The 18074-nt window shown below is 45.6% G+C and overlaps 1 protein-coding gene across 2 annotated transcripts in view; it reads left to right on the plus strand.

The window, feature by feature from the left end:
* The window catches only part of LOC134969610 (meckelin-like), a 91171-nt gene that overhangs the window by 42457 nt on the left and 30640 nt on the right, over positions 1-18074 (plus strand). For both annotated transcript variants that reach the window (XM_063945680.1, XM_063945681.1), the window contains exons 17-21: positions 1241-1336; positions 1836-1935; positions 16157-16275; positions 16396-16536; positions 16670-16750. In XM_063945680.1, coding sequence (XP_063801750.1) covers positions 1241-1336; positions 1836-1935; positions 16157-16275; positions 16396-16536; positions 16670-16750 — 537 coding nt within the window. The remainder of the gene's footprint in view (positions 1-1240; positions 1337-1835; positions 1936-16156; positions 16276-16395; positions 16537-16669; positions 16751-18074) is intronic.

Genomic DNA, 18074 nt, shown 5'->3' on the forward strand with positions numbered 1-18074 from the left:
GACCGTGGAGCTAAAGTATCTCACGTGGAAGGTGGTCATGCTATTGGCTTTAGCTTCGGCTAGGCGTGTGTCAGAATTGGCGGCTTTGTCATGTAAAAGCCCCTATCTGGTTTTCCATGTGGACAGGGCAGAATTACGGACTCGTCCACAATTTCTGCCAAAGGTGGGGTCATCTTTTCATTTGAACCAACCTATTGTGGTGCCTACGGCTACTCGTGACTTGGAGGATTCCAAGTTGCTTGATGTAGTCAGGGCTTTGAAGATTTATGTGGCCAGAACGGCTGGAGTCAGGAAAACTGACTCGCTGTTTATCCTGTATGCATCCAACAAGCTGGGTGCTCCTGCTTCAAAGCAAACCATTGCTCGCTGGATCTGTAACACGATTCAGCAGGCTCATTCTGCGGCGGGATTGCCGCATCCAAAATCAATAAAGGCCCATTCCACAAGGAAAGTGGGCTCTTCTTGGGTGGCTGCCCGAGGGGTCTCTGCATTACAGCTTTGCCGAGCAGCTACTTGGTCGGGTTCAAACACCTTTGCAAAATTCTACAAGTTTGATACCCTGGCTGAGGAGGACCTTGTGTTTGCCCATTCGGTGCTGCAGAGTCATCCGCACTCTCCCGCCCGTTTGGGAGCTTTGGTATAATCCCCATGGTCCTTACGGAGTCCCCAGCATCCACTAGGACGTTAGAGAAAAAAAGATTTTACTCACCGGTAAATCTATTTCTCGTAGTCCGTAGTGGATGCTGGGTGCCCGTCCCAAGTGCGGACTTTCTGCAATACGTGTATATAGTTATTGCTTAATAAAGGGTTATGTTATGTTGGCATCTGTGGTTGATGCTTGGTTGTTGTTCATACTGTTAACTGGGTAAGGTTATCACAAGTTATACGGTGTGATTGGTGTGGCTGGTATGAGTCTTACCCTGGATTCCAAAATCCTTTCCTTGTAATGTCAGCTCTTCCGGGCACAGTTTCCTTAACTGAGGTCTGGAGGAGGGGCATAGAGGGAGGAGCCAGTGCACACCAGTAGTACTAAATCTTTCTTAGAGTGCCCAGTCTCCTGCGGAGCCCGTCTATTCCCCATGGTCCTTACGGAGTCCCCAGCATCCACTACGGACTACAAGAAATAGATTTACCGGTGAGTAAAATCTTATTTTTTAAGTTTCTATTCTGTTGACATGTTACTGTGCCATGTTCTAGTGTATACATAGCGCTAAGTGTTCAGTGTCATTCTGTTTCTCAGGGTCAGACTTCAGCAGTAAGCGTGACTTTACCTCCGGCTGGTGGGCAAGTTGAGAATGATTTCATTATCTACTTATCCGTTGCATTTGCACTGAAGGTAAGTTGTATGTGGATGGGTAAAGAGTGATGGGACACACTGGGAGAGCTGGGGGGACATGAGGAGACCGGATGAGGGACACACGGGGAAAGCAAAAGTGATACAGGGAGAGTGGTTTGTCCTAACTCTTCATCAGGGGCGTGCGGTGAGGTAAATTTCTCAGGAGGCACTGGCTTGTACCAGAGCCAGATTTACACACAATATATGAGCCAAATGGTTCATATGGGCATTATACACAGGGGCAGCAGTATGTACTGTTGAAAATTTGGTGAGTTTTGATCAGAGATGGGCGGAAACAGAAGCGCCTCACCTGCCATAGACTTTTTACTCCAGAGATTTGGCTATAAAAATGATTAGAATAATACAAAGAATATATTTTTTACATATTCTTTGTATTTTTCATATACTTTATACAGTCATGACACAAACGTTAGTATGACAGGAAAGGCTCTGCCTCACCCCACCGCACGCCACTGCTCTTCATCTACTTTATCCTCAGGCTTTGGAATTGCTCCACCTGCTGGTCACACAACTGACTTGCAACATTTTCTTGGTTGACTGGGAAAAATCCAAGGATAGAACTGCATCTAATACACAAGGTGAGTTCTAGGATATCGCATAAGTGTAGGTATAGGATGCCCCAAATAAATTAGATTGTTGTATAGAAGTGGTTCCTTCTAATCCTGAACTAATATAAGCAGGATGGTTATAAATATTTTTGATACAAGGTGCCCCTCCTACCTTCCCGTTAACCCCTTTCAAGTATATATTAGACGAAAATGTAGAAAGAAAAATCTAAATTAGTAGTGGCTAATCAAAAATTTAAAGAGACCAAGTAAATAACAAAATAGCCTCACAATGCAGTTATGTTGACATATACAGGAATACTAACCAGGATCAGTGACGCTCATATATTTCCCTTAGACTGTAAACTCTCACGAGCAGGGCTCTGTAACCGCTTGGTTCTACCCTCATACTGTTCCTTTCTCCGGTGGTTCAGTGGGAGTTCCTTACAGAGTTATAGTTAGGGACTAATCTGATTCCCTAGTCCATTGGTTTCGAAGCTGTGTGCCTAGGCACCCTGGGGTGCAGTGAGGCTGTGCAGGGGTAGTTCAAGACAAAATCAAATTATTTATGGTCAAAGTGATCAGCAAAACCAGAGCTGGTGGCTGCCAATCATAATACATGTGGACAATCAGAAGCACAACTGTACACCACCACATAGCTGGCCCTAAGGATGACAGGTAGGCACAGTGTACTTAATATTTCTCCCCCCCCCCTCCCAATTTATTAATAAAAAACATATCTTAGGGGTGCCGTGACTGTAACTGCATCTCATTTTGGTGTTTGTTTGTTTTTTTTTCACCCCAAATGTGCTGTCTGTTTGATCCCTTGTTCTATTTATCTATATATATATATATATATATAAAAGGCAAAAAAGGAGATTGACTCATCACTAATTCTCTTAAACAACAAAGCCTACAATCTTGAAACTTGGCAGGTAGCTTCTCCTTAGGTCCCAGGTGCTTGCTAAGAATCGGTTTACAAATATCACTGCCCATCCACGGAAATCGACAAAAATGTATGTATGTGTACAGGGGAGTAGCCAGAACTTTGTGGGCCCCATAGCAGCATTTTGAAGGGGCCCCTGACCCAATGCTACTAGAGAGACACTTCTCTGCAGCAGTTGTTAATTTTATGCCCCATAATAGTGCTCTAGTTCATTTTCTGAACCATAATAGTGCTCTAGTTTATGGAATGTCACACTGAGGGGCTGCCAGTATACATTATGCCAGGCAGTACCCCCAATTCACATTATGACATACAGTGCCCCCAGTAAATATTATGCCACACTTTAGTGCGTCCACTTCATAATGTACCACAGTATTAGAGTGCCCCAGTTCTTATTATGTAACATTATATTGTCCTCCATTTCATTTTATACCACATTACAATGAGTATGTCCAGGGGATTAACTATATTAAACATAGAAACATAGAATTTGACGGCAGATAAGTAACCACTAGTCTGCCCCTTTTTTATCCTTTAGGTAATCTCTACCCTTTTTGAACCTTAATTCTTTGTAAGGATATTCATATGCCTATCCCAGGCATGTTTAAATTGCTCTACAGTCTTAGCCTCTACCACCTCTGATGGGAGGCTATTCCACTTGTCCACTACCCTTTCTGTGAAGTAAGTTTTCCTTAAATTTCCCCTGAACCTGCCTCCCTTCAGTTTCAGTGTATGTACTCAAGTTCTAATACTCCTCTTCCTTTGAAGAATGTTTCCCTCCTGAACTTTGTTAAAACCCTTGGTATATTTGAAAGTTTCTATCATGTCCCCCCTTTCCCTTCTCTCCTCCAAACAATACATGTTAAGATCTTTTAGTCTTTCCGGGTAAGTTTTGTGATGTAGGCCATGCACCATTTTAGTTGCCCTTCTTTGTGCACTCTCTCTAATGTATTTATATCCTTCTGGAGATATGGGGGTATATGCAATTGCGGTCGAATTCGCGGCAATTTTCGCCGTTTTTTAATTCGACCAAATTCGCCAGGTGAATTCCGGAAGGTGGCTTCCGGAATTCACCATATTCAATGAAAAACGGATTCGCCAGAATCGCGGGCGAAAATCGGCCGATTTGGCGGATTTTACCGCGATTTTAAAAAACGGGAAAAAACGGGAAAAACCCGGAAAAAAAAATGGCGTGGGGTCCCCCCTCCAAAGCATAACCAGCCTCGGGCTCATCGAGCTGGTCCTGGTTCTAAAAATCCGGGGAAAAATTGGCCAGGGATCCCCCGTATTTTTAAATTCAGCACCGGGCTCTGCGCCTGATGCTGGTGCCAAAAATACGGGGGACAAAAAGAGTAGGGGTCCCCCGTATTTTTAACACCAGCATCGGGCTCCACTAGCTGGACAGATAATGCCACAGCCGGGGGTCACTTTTATGCCGTGCCCTGCGGCCGTGGCATCAAATATCCAACTAGTCACCCCTGGCCGGGGTACCCTGGGGGAGTGGGGACCCCTTCAATCAAGGGGTCCCCCCCCCCAGCCACCCAAGGGCCAGGGGTGAAGCCCGAGGCTGTCCCCCCCATCCAATGGGCTGCGGATGGGAGGGCTGATAGCCTTTTGTGATAATAAAAAGATATTGTTTTTTCCAGTAGTACTACAAGTCCCAGCAAGCCTCCCCCGCAAGCTGGTACTTGGAGAACCACAAGTACCAGCATGCGGAAGTAAAACGGGCCCGCTGGTACCTGTAGTACTACTGGGAAAAAAATACCCAAATAAAAACAGGACACAGACACCTTGACAGTAAAACTTTATTACACACTACCGACACACACATACTTACCTATGTTGACACGCCGACTGCCACGGTCTCCGACGATCCGAGGTACCTGTAAAAAAATTATACTCACCTTCCAGCGTCCAGAGGTACATCCAGGTCCAGAGAGATAATCCACGTACTTGGCAAAAAAAAAAAACGAACACCGATCCAGCGGACTAATGAAAGGGGTCCAATGCTTTCACATTAGACCCCTTTCCCCGAATGCCGGGACATCACGTGACTCCTGTCACTGATGTCCCTTCAGCCAATCAGGAAGCGCTACTGCCGTGGCGCTCACCTGATTGGCTGAGCGCTGTCTGTACTGTGACAGCGCCTCGCAAAGCCGCTCCATTACTTTCAATGGTGGGAACTTTGCGGGTAGCGGTGGGGTCACCCGCCGGTCAGCCGCTGACCGGCAGGTGACCTTACCGCTAGCCGCTAAGTTCCCACCATTGAATATAATGGAGGGAGCTGTGCGATGCGCTGTCACAGTACAGACAGCGCTCAGCCAATCAGGTGAGCGCAACGAAGTTGCGCTTCCTGATTGGCTTAGAGACCTGTCTGTGACAGCTGTCACTGACAGGTCTCATTCGTGGAAAGGTGTCCCATGTGTCAGCATGGGACCCCTTTCAGTCCGGTGGTCGGGTATTTGCGGTTTGTTTTGTTGCCAAGTACGTGGATGTATCTCTGGACCATGGCTGAGGTGAGTATATTGAACTTTTCTTTTCAGGTATCCGTGGATTCTACATGGAGAAGAGGACCGATGTCGGCGTGTGAACATAGGTAAGTATGTGTGTGTCGACGTATGAAATAAAGTTTTACTGTCGACGGTGTGTGTGTCCTGTTTTTATTTGGGTATTTTTTCCCCAGTAGTACTACAGGTACCAGCGGGCCCGTTTTTCTCCCGCATGCTGGTACTTGTGGTTCTCCAAGTACCAGCTTGCGGGGGAGGCTTGCTGGGACTTGTAGTACTACTGGAAAAAACAATATCTTTTTATTATCACAAAAGGCTATCAGCCCCCCCATCCGCAGCCCATTGGATGGGGGGGGACAGCCTCGGGCTTCACCCCTGGCCCTTGGGTGGCTGGGGGGGGGGGACCCCTTGATTGAAGGGGTCCCCACTCCCCCAGGGTACCCCGGCCAGGGGTGACTAGTTGGATATTTAATGCCACGGCCGCAGGGCACGGCATAAAAGTGACCCCCGGCTGTGGCATTATCTGTCCAGCTAGTGGAGCCCGATGCTGGTGTTAAAAATACGGGGGACCCCTACTCTTTTTGTCCCCCGTATTTTTGGCACCAGCACCAGGCGCAGAGCCCGGTGCTGGTTTTAAAAATACGGGGGATCCCCTGTCAATTTTTCCCCCGCATTTTTAGAACCAGGACCAGCTCAATGAGCCCGAGGCTGGTTATGCTTTGGAGGGGGGACCCCACGCCATTTTTTTTTTAGATTTTACCGTTCCAGCATAAAAAAAAAAAAAAAAAATAATATTTTAAAAAATATATAAATAATATTTGTGCCTCCCAAAAAAAAAAAAAAAGTACCTAATCCCTTCTAATATAAATAGATCTGCTATTCCCAAAAAAAAAAACACCAAAAAAAACATGTTTAAATTTTTTTTATTTGTTTTCACCCTCCAAAGTGTGGCGGATTGAAAATGACGAATTTGCTGTCTAAAAGCCCTGCTGTCGAATTTCCAAACTTGAATTGAATATGCTTTGGTCGAATTGCAGCACTTGTATCATTGCAGAAAAATCGAATTTGCAAAAATTCGAATTTCAAAAAGTCGAATTTTGAAAGTCCGTTTTTTGGTCGGAAAGCACTGAATTGCATAGGCAATTTTTTTTTTTGGTCGAAAATGACCCGAAATTCGACAATTTCGGGAATTCGACCGCAATTGCATATACCCCATGGTCTCCAGAACTGGACACAGTATTCAAGATGCAGCCGTACCAATGACCTATACAGTGGCATTATCACTTCTTTTTTCCTACTACTGATTCCTCTCCCTATGCAACCAAGCATCTGACTTGCCTTTCTCATTGCTTTGTTGCATTACTTTCCTGCCTTTAAGTCACTTGAAATAGTGACTCCTAAATCCCTTTCCTCCTCAGTAGTTTCCATTATAGTGCCCTTGATACTATATTTAGCCTTTGGGTTTTTGAGACCCAAGTGCATGATTTTGCATTTTTTAGCATTAAACTGTAGTTGCCACGTTCTTGACAATTTCTCAAGCCTAGCTAGGTCATCAATCATTTGTTTTACCCCTCCCGGTGTGTCTACCCTGTTGCAAATCTTTGTATCATCTGCAAAAGGCATACTTTCCCTTTAATACCATTTGCAATGTCACCAACAAAGATATTAAAGAGAACTGGTCCGAGTACAGATCCCTGGGGTACTCCACTGGTAACATTTCCTTCCAAAGATTGCACTCCATTTACTACAACTGTCTGTTTCCTATCCTGCAACCAGGTTCTTATCCATTTAACTGTTTTGTAATCCACCCCCACGCTTTCAAGTTTATTTAGAAGTCTGCGATGTGGGACAGTGTCAAAAGCCTTGCTAAAGTCTAGATATGCTACATCTACAGCTCCCCCTTGATCTATTATTTTCATCACAGAGTCAAAAAAGTCAATAAGATTTGTTTGGCATGATCTCCCACCAGTAAATCCATGCTGTTTTGGATCCTGTAAATTGTGTGATTTAAGCGTATTCCACTCTTTCTTTTAATAGTTTTTTTCCATTACTTTCCCTACTACTGATGTAAGGCTTACTGGTCTGTAGTTACTTGCTTCTTCCTTGCTTCCACTTTTGTACAGTGGAACTACATTTGCTCTTTTCCAATCCTCTGGAATGGCACCTCTATTTAGCGACTGGTTAAATAATTCTGTTAATGGGGCCACCAGCACATCTTTTAGTATTATTGTATGCCCTAAGGCAGGGGTGGGGAACGTCCAGCCCACTGACCGTATACGGCCCACATAGACACTTTGCCCGCCCAGCCCGGCCACAGTACCGCAGCTGCCAGCAAAGTTTAAGTCGTGGAAAAGAGACTAACTTGATGCGCTGCTGACTGTTCTGCTGAGACGTCTGTGGGAGGAGGCATGGACATCCCAGCAGGGCAGGCAACACTGCATCAAGCTAGTCCCGATCTCCTCTCTGTTGTTCATGGGGCCTCAGACAAGTGCAGCCACTCTTCCACCCGCAGCCACTCGTCCACCCAAACAACCACAAACCCACCGCCACCCGCCTTCTGCTGTTCTGTAGAGGAGAAGAGGAGAAAGAAGGATAAATCAGTCTTTCACGGTCTGGTGCGGGACGTATGGGGTTGCCGGCTACCGCTGCTGATAGATGGGGGTTTGTGTGGGGGGGAGATATGTCTGATGCAGGGTGTGATGGGGTGTTAGCCACCGCTGATGTAGATGGGGTTTGTGCCGTCTTTCTGATGAGGGTGCACTTTGGTGCAGGAGAGAGGGGGTGCTGGAGAGTGGTGACTGATTTGGGGTATTGGCATGCCCTGTACTGGAAGGTAGAGGATAGTCTGTTGTGTGCGCACTGTGCTGTGCCCTCCTCATATATACAGTGGGTGTGTGTGTATGTATGCATGTATGTGTGTGTGTGTGTGTGTGTGTGTGTGTGTGTGTGTGTATATATATATATATATATATATATATATATATTACACACACTATTTTTTATATATATATATATATATATATATAATATAATATATTATGCACCATGTAAACCTCCACTCCCCTCTCTGCCACCATCCCCCATCACGCTTGTGGAGTACACAGGGGGCCCTTTCTGAATTTTGCTATGTGGCCCACTACGGTCCAGTTACGCTACTTTGCCGCCGGGCAAGGCCACAGTACCGCAGGAAAGGAGGAAGGAGGTTCATACTGTGTGGCATAATGTGAATTTGGCTCATACCGTATGGCGCAATGTGAATTTGGCTCATACCATGTGTCGTAATGTGAATTTCGGCTCATACTGTGTGGCATAATGTGCATTTCGACTCATACTGTGTGACACAATGTGAATTTCAGCTCATACTGTGTGGTGTAATGTGAATTTCAGCTCATACTGTGTGGCGTAATGTGCATTTGGCTCATACTGTGTGGCGTAATGTGAATTTGGCTCATACTGTGTGGCGTAACATGTATTTTGGCTCAAAATAGCTAATTTTAAATAATAATTTTTGCATGGCCCCCGAAGGATTTTATAAATATCCAAATGGACCTTGGTAGAAAAAACGCTGCCCTAAGGCAAAAGTTTGTAAGAGCCTGTATGTATGTATGTATGTATGTATGTATGTATGTATGTATGTATGTATGTGTGTGTGTGTGTGTGTGTGTGTGTATATATATATATATATATATATATATATATATATATATATATATACACACAGGTTGAGTATCCCTTATCCAAAATGCTTGGGACCAGAGGTATTTTGGATATGGGATTTTTCCGTATTTTGGAATAATTGCATACCATAATGAGATATCATGGTGATGGGACCTAAATCTAAGCACAGAATGCATTTATGTTACATATACACCTTATACACTCAACCTGAAGGTAATTTTAGCCAATATTTTTTATAACTTTGTGCATTAAACAAAGTGTGTCTACATTCACACAATTCATTTATGTTTCACATACACCTTATACACACAGCCTGAAGGTCATTTAATACAATATGTTTAATAACTTTGTGCATTAAACAAAGTTTGTGTACATTGAGCCATCAAAAAACAAAGGTTTCACTATCTCACTCTCACTCAAAAAAGTCCGTATTTCGGAATATTCCGTATTTCGGAATATTTGGATATGGGATACTCAACCTGTGTGTGTATATATGTATGTATGTATGTATGTATGTATGTATGTATGTATGTGTATATATATATATATATATATATAATGTCTGTCTGTCAATAATATTGGTTTAAAAATGAATATAACACATGTAACTGTGACAGGGAAGGTGGCCCCTCTCAGCTCTGGGCCCCATAGCAGCTGCACTGCCTGCACCTATGGTAGCTACACCCTGTATATAACACATGTAACTGACAGGGAAGGTGGCTCCTCTCAGCTCTGGGCCCCATAGCAGCTGCACTCCCTGCACCTATGATAGCTACGCCCTTGTATGTGTATGTGTATGTTCCAGCATAACTCCGGAATGCTTGCAGCAGTTTACACCAAACTTGGTACACATATGACTTACAATCTGGGAACAAACACTGTGGGGGTAAGACACCTCTAACACCCCTAGGGGTTGGACAGCAGCACAGAGTATTTCAGGAGACCGCATAACTCAGAAGTGCCTGCAGCAATTTACACCAAACTTGGTACACATATGACTTACAATCTGGGAACAAGAACTGTGGGGGTAAGACACCCCTAGCACCCTGTCGGAAAGGACCCGACAGCAATTGAATATACCCCTAAGTCTTTGTTAAATGTGGGTGACAAGCAGGGATTAAAGTGAGCCTCCTCCGGCTCACCTTACCCGATGTGTGCCGGCGCCGCACAGGGCGATGCTGGGCGCCCGCTGAGATTGTGTTTTCAGGGGCGCCCGGCTGTCCCTGCACAGCCGGCGGCAGGAGCTCACTACTGAGCTCCGGCTCAGTGCGCGCTCTGAAGAGAGACGTCATGACGTCTCTCTTGTAGTGCTGGGGAGCGGAGTGAAGCGGACGCCAGTAGATCACAGTGGGAGCGGGGATTGCTAAGTATGTTTTTTTGGGGTTTTTTTTTTTTTAAATGTGTGACTACTACTGGGGGCATAACTACAGGGGGCTAAACTACAAGGGGGCAAGCTACTGGGGACATTACTACTTGGGGCATTACTACTTGGGGCAAACCTACAGGGGCGCATTACTACTGAGGGCATAATTACAGGGGCATTACTACTGGGGGTATAACTACAGGGGCATTACTACTGGGGGTATAACTACAGGGGCTAAACTACTGGGTGCATTACTACTTGGGGCAAGCTACTGGGGGTAAACTACATGGGGCAAACCTACAGGGACACATTACTACTGAGGGCATAACTACTGGGGCGCATTGCTACTGGGGGTATAACTACAGGGGGGCATTACTACTGGGGGCAAACTACAGGGGCGCATTACTACTGGGGGCATAACTACAGGGGCGCATTACTAGTGGGGGCATTACTACTTGGGGCAAGCTACTGGGGGCAAACTACATGGGGAAAACCTACAGGGGCGCATTACTACTGAGGGCATAACTACAGGGGCACATTACTAGTGGGGGCAATACTACTGGAGGGTATAACTACAGGGGCATTACTACTGGGGGCAAACGTACAGGGGCGCATTACTACTGGGGGCATACAGGGAACATTGCTACTGTGGGTATAACTACAGGAGCATAACAACAGGGGCTAAACTACTGGGGGCTAAACTACAGGGGCGCATTACTACTGGGGGCATAACTACAGGGGCACATTACTACTGGGGGAATAACTACAGGGGCGCATTACTACTGGGGACATAACTACAGGGGCATTACTAGGGGCAAACTACATGGGGCTAATCTACAGGGGCGCATTACTACTGGGGGTATGACTACTTGGGGCAAACTACATGGGTTAAACGACTGAGGGCATTACTACAGGTGACATTACTGGGGGCATTACTACAGGTGACATTACTGGGGGCAATACTACACAGTGGCATTACCATTAAGGGCATTACTAATGGGGGCACTACTAATGAGGGCACTGTAAAGGGGGCACTTCATAAGGGGCATCACTCCTGGGGACGTAAGGGGCACTACTACTGAGGGCATTGCATAAGGGGCACCACTACTATGGGCTCTATATAAGGGGCACTACCACTGTGGGCACTACAAGTACAGTGGACATTGCATAAGCAGCACTATTACTGTGGGCATTGTAAAAGGGGTGCCACTGCTGTGGGCATTGTGTATTGGGGGTGCTACTACTGAGGGCATTACTATTGTGTGACCACCCCCTTTCTTTTTTAGACCACGCCCCCTTTTTGGGGCGCGTGCAATACCTTTATTGCATGGGCGCCGGGGGCTTGAGTTCCACCACCTCTCTAGGACCACTTTAAGCACTGGTGACAAGTGCCACATAACTGGTAATGTAATTGTGATTGTGTGTGTTTTTACTGATCGCTTGTCAGCTGAGCCTACAGTAGATCAGTTATTGCAGGCCTGGCCAACCTGTGGCTCTCCAGATGTTGTGAAACTACACATCCCAGCATGCCCTGCCTCAGTTTTAGCATTCCCTAATAGCAAAACTGTGGCAAGGCATGATGGGACCTGTAGTTTTACAACAGCTGGAGAGCCACAGGTTGGCCAGGCCTGAGTTATTGCTTGATGGAAACCTGTCAATAAAACGGTTAATACCTTCCTTACGAGAAACTGTTAATTAGAATTAGTAATTACATTCTGACAGAACAGGGGAAATAAAATTGGCATTAACTTGCAGCACCCAGCTCCCGTCACTAAGAAGGAAGCGGCAGTACTGTAAGAGTCTCTGGGGGCAGCCTGCACGCCTCCGGAGTGAGGTTATTGGGCGCTTTGCCCACTAAGCCACACCCCTAATTAATTTGCTATACATTTTTTTTTTTTTTTTTTTTTTTTTTTTTACATTACATTTGCAGCTCACCTAATTGAGATTAGAGTGTTGGGCAGCGTCTCGTTTTAAATCTCTTTTTATGGGATTTCATATGATATATATAACATGGGAGAATGTTTCAATATAAATTTAAAAATGAAAAATGTTCAGAATCAAAATTTAGATTTTCTCAAAAAGCCAAGTTTTTAACATTTTGAGAAAAAAAAAATACAACTAAAATTGGTAGCACTGATGTTGATAAATCCCCAAATCCCCACGGTTTTATCTTGGGGGTAATTCAGATCTGATCGCTGCTGTGCATTTTCGCACAGCGGGCGATCAGGTCCAAACTGTGCATACGTATGCACCGCAATGTGTTGGTGCATCGGGCAGCTACAACAGGCGTTGCTGGTCAGCGACTGGATGGTGCGAAGGATCCATTCGCACGGGCGTACGCAAGGTGATTGACAGGAAGAGGTCGTTTGTGGGTGGCAACTGACCGTTTAGAGGTAGTGTCCGGAAAAACGCAGGCGTGTCCAAGCGTTTTGAGGGAGGGTGTCTGACGACAGCTCCGGGCCCTATCATCAGGATTCTATCGCACTTGAAGAGTAAGTCCTGGGCTGCGCAGAGACTGCACAAACTGATTTTTAGAGCTCTGCTAACACATAGGAACGCACACTTGCACAGTGAAAATACACTCCACCTGTAGGCGGCGACTATCTGATCGCAGGACAGCAAAAAACGCAGCCCAGCGATCAGATTTGAATTACCCCCCTTGGGACCTTGCTCTGCCAGTTTTATACCTGGCAGAGCAAGGTACTGCCAGGTATAAAACTAAACAGAAGAGAAATATTCCCGTGCTCGGTTTTACCCATATTGTACCCTAGCTGAAGTATCCGGTGTTGCCCATGGTTACATTTTAAAATTATCAAGGAGTTGGATGTAACTGTCAACATTTTAAAAATAATTATCAGCTTTGCTACTTCCATCTTCACGGCGTTTTCTTCTCCTAGCTTTTGGAAATGGTGTGAATTCTCCATCCTCCAGCACTGAAAGGGCAGTGGCAAACGCAGGATTTCTCGAGGGGGGTTTCCAAATGCAGTTCACAATCTCCCACTTTGTGGAACATTAGAGCAAGTGTGGGAGTCTGGGGGAGCGGTAGAAGAACCTAATAATAACCATGGACATTAATGGTCTTTTTATACACTGGATATTGTATGGAATTAAATACAGTATTAATATTTAATACTGTAGATGGTCTATAGTATAGGATGTATTAAACATTTAAATAATTTAATTTAAAAGATTAAACATCCCGTAATAAATAATTACACAAACATAATAGAACCAGTACTGCATTTTCTAAGCTCACATTCTCCCACCTCATGGTAAGGCTCCTGTCTCTTCTTCCTGGTAGCTACTCTGATCCAGTGCACTGATTGAGGAGTCAGATTCACACACACAGCAAACTCGGTAGAAGAAGCTGCTACCACTGGGCTTGCACAGCAACTCTGCTCTGTCCTTTACTAGTGCTGCAGAAACATCATGCAGTTTAATCTAATCATATTATATACCATTGCTATCGTTGCCATAATTTGAGCCATTTGCCAAGTGGAGGGGGGTTTCCAGGCAACCAGAAACCCCCCTGTGTTTGCCTATGAAGGGTGCGTACACACCAGAGCGATGTGCACTCTGTGCAACATCGTTTACGACTGGACTTCGGCATCGGCAAGTGCATACACGCTTGCTGGTGTCGGGTGCGATGGAGGCCGCCATGATGCCGTCTACAACGTGGCCCTGGTCTGCGATATCGCCAGTCACACCTGCATGCAGGTGCGACGTCGCAGAAGACCCACAGGAGTGCACATCGTACGATATATCATCTGTACACACTAGATGATATCGTTCTGAACTGGTCTGGGCGCCAGCATCTAGGGGTAGTAGACAGCTGGGGATAGCGGGGTTGCGGTGGACCGTTGGAGGGAGGGGTGGTTGACTGAATATAGGGGCAAGGTTGGCTAGGTGGATGGTAGTAGTAGCTGGAGTGTTGGTGAAGGTGGGGGGCATTTTGGCACCTGTAGTGCCACGGAGAATGCTGCCGGGCGCCTCCGCTAGATTAGCGGGTGACGGACTAGTCTGGGCGCCAGCGTCTAGGGGTAGTAGACGGCTGGGGATAGCGGGGTTGCGGTGGACCGTTGGAGGGTGGGGTGCAAGTTGGCTTGGTGGACGGAAGTAGTAGCTGGAGTGTTAGTGAAAGTGTGTGGGGCATTTTGGCACCTGTAGTGCCACGGGGGAATGCTGGCGGGCACATCTGCTGTATTAACGGGTCGAGAGTGAGGGTCTAGGCGTCGAGAGACTGTTGAGTGTTTATTTTGTGGATAATGACTTTTGTCGAACATATTCATGTCGATATACAGTGTTGTCTTTCTTGAGTCTGTCTATTTCGTATGTCGATCATTTGTCCTGTCGATGCTGACTATTGTCATTCATATGTTAGTGTCGATGTATTGTGGGTCGCTATTATGTCGCTGTTACTGTTTTAGGTAATTTATTCAGTCGATTGTTACGTTTGTCGATCAGGTACATGTCGATGTATAGTTTTGTCTGTCTGTGTCCCGCCTGTCTGACATTTGTTTTGTCGATTGCAATTATTGTCGATCATATGCATTAATCGATGTACTGTGTGGTCTATCGGGTGTGTGTCGATGTTTCATTTGTCGATCAATTGTTCCGTCAATGTTGGTTGCTGTCGAGCATGTTTGCGTCGATGTACCATCTTGTCTATTTGTTGTATGTCGATGTTTACATTGTAGATCATCTGCTACGTCGACTTTTAATGTTGTCGAACATATGTATGTCGAACTATTGTTCTTGTTTGTGATTAGTCGGTGTAGCGATGCTGTCGGTCTGTGTGATATCGATCTTCGGAATGTGTCGATCATTTGTTTGTCGATGTTGTGTAGCTGTCGATCATTCGTTAATTGACCATGTGGTGTCGATATTTGCATTGTCGATCTAGTGTAGGTCAATGCATCGAACGGATACAGCCAGCAATAACCCGGGTTACATGAGACCCAGCCACATAACCTTCAGTGCCTCCCTTATTACATCCCCTCTGTACAGTACACACATAACCTCACATATTTTGTCTTCACTTTCACACCCTCCTGACCCTTGGGCAACATTGCTGGGTGACCATATCATACAGCCCATTAAGAGCCTAGCAATCTGGCAGGACCATTATGCAATAGGTAGCATCTATCCTTGTGTATCAGTGACCATTTCCCTATAGATTGTAAGCTTGCGAGCAGGACCCTCCTACCTCTATGGCTGTCATTACCCAGTTTGTTCTATTACTGTTGTTCCAGTTGTAAAGCGCAACGGAATATGCTGCGCTATATATTAACCTGTTTAAATAAATAATAAATAAATAATAGACAGGGGTGCATAGCACCACTGTCATTGTACACACTTCTCCGCAGAAATACATGGGGGAGAGGTGGTATCAGTGTACATACCTTGTGCTAATACCGCTTCTCCCGTATAACATAAGATAATACATCTACCCCCTGGACTGTTAGGGTGCCTTGAGAACAGCGTTTGGGAACCGTGGGGCAGATGTATTAACCTGGAGAAGGCATAAGGAAGTGATAAACCAGTGATATGTGCAAGGTGATAAAGGCACCAGCCAATCAGCTCCAATATGTAAATGAACAGTTAGGATCTGATTGTCTGGTGCCTTTATCACCTTGCACATATCACTGGTTTATCACTTCCTTATGCTTTCTCCAGGTTAATACATCTGCCCCCATGGTCTCAGTGTTTAGTGGAAGAGAGTGTATAACCTTTTCCTCCTCACCGCTCTCTGTATTGCAGGAAAGACAAATGTCAGCATCTGGAGAACTATACTGATCGCCAATGAGTGGAATGAGATCCAGGTGCATCGGAAGCTCAGTCCCCTCTTCCAGCTCTTTATGGTATTGCTGCTATTGGAGGTAAAAACAACATATGCCATTTCTTGTGCACTCAGAGTTCTTGATACTGAGATTGACATGGGTCACAGCACCATTTGCATATAAAATACAATTGTTCTGACCTGGTTCTATTCTCTGCAGGTTGTAGGCCTCAAAAACATTGCCACGAAGGATTTAACTCAGAATTTAAATCCGGCAACTGGAACTTACCAGGCTCCGTTCAGCATTATTCTGAGATTCGGCATTTCCGCCTCCATGTGGCTGGCTGTAGGCATAGTTCAGGTTGGTGAAGAAGGGCATTATGGGTATTACCCACAATACTTCCTGTCTCTCATTGTGAAATAGAAAATAGCTAATAACTGACGTGGATGTTTGTGTTCACTCTCTGTATCACATATGATCTTTTGCATTGCAGGTTATATTCTTTGTCTTCATCTATGAACGCTTTATTGAAGACAAAATTCGTCAGTTTGCCGACCTGTGTTCTCTAAGTAACGTGAGTCCTTTTTACATTGAGTCTATTTGTAAGATTGTGAAAGTAACACCCACAAAAACACAATACACAACAGACATGAGATATGTGTAAAATGACAGGTAATATGGGGCTTTGGCACAGTTAGAGATGGGGGCACTAGAAAAGAAAACATCAACTGTGATAAACATATCACAAGGAATGAGCAGCCCGGCCGTAGTCAGGGGCCCAAATATCCAGTATGGTGAACATGTACTACATGAAAAGGACTTATAATGAAAGGAAAAACTGGTCAGACAAATATGGGTACATAGGAGCAATCCCTGTAGATAAAGCATACATACACAAAAACCCATATGGCATGATATGTGAGACAGCCAGGAGAACAGTAGGAATTAAGGGGCAGATTTATTAAGCTCGGTGAAGTGATAAATTGGAAGGTGATAAAGCACCAGCCAGTCAGCTCCTGTCATTTTTCAAACCCAGCCTGTAACATGGAAGTTAGGATCTGATTGGCTGGTCCTTTATCACCTTTCACTTTATCACTTCACCGAGCTTAATAAATCTGCCCCTAAGTGACATTGGGGCAGATGTATTAAGTCTGGAGAAGTGATAAAGCAGTGATAAGTGCAAGGTGATAATGCACAAGCCAATAAGGTCCAATATGTAAATTAGCAGTTAGAAGCTGATTGGCTGGTGCATTGTCACTTTGTACTTATCACTGGTTTATCACTTCTCCAGACTTAATACATCTACCCCTCAGTGATCAATATAAACTCAACCTTTGTAGAAAAAGATCATAATAAGCCTATCACTGACCTGGTTTGAGGAGGTTGTGGACTCTGGGTTTCTTCCGATGACCGGGAAGTGGAACCGCAACTGGGCCGCAGCAGAGATGGCCGGGTGTAAGTCTTCCTCATGCAGGATCTGATCGGCGGACAGGAGGCACGTGCGGACGCTGAAGGTCTCCTGAAAGAGAGAACTTGACAGGTGCTGGTAAATCACGAAGGTGCTGGGAGGCACGGAGGTATGAAGGTGCTGGAGGCACGGAGGTGCTTGGAGGTGCTGGAGGCACGGAGGTGCTTGGAGGCACGGAGGTGCTTGGAGGCACGGAGGTGCTTGGAGGCACGGATGTGCTGGAGGCACGGATGTGCTGGAGGCACGGATGTGCTGGAGGCACGGAGCACTGGAGATCACAGGTACAGTTGAACGATGATACTCAGGCGCCGGAGCACTGCCCGGCGTCTGAATTTAAACTTCCCGCCAGGGCCTGATTGGAGGACGGGCCGATGACGTCACCAGCAGCTCCCGAGGACGTCGGACGTGGAGGCCTGCTAGACGGAGCGCC

The sequence above is a fragment of the Pseudophryne corroboree genome, chromosome 11, assembly GCF_028390025.1.
Source record: "Pseudophryne corroboree isolate aPseCor3 chromosome 11, aPseCor3.hap2, whole genome shotgun sequence".
NCBI lineage: Eukaryota > Metazoa > Chordata > Amphibia > Anura > Myobatrachidae > Pseudophryne > Pseudophryne corroboree.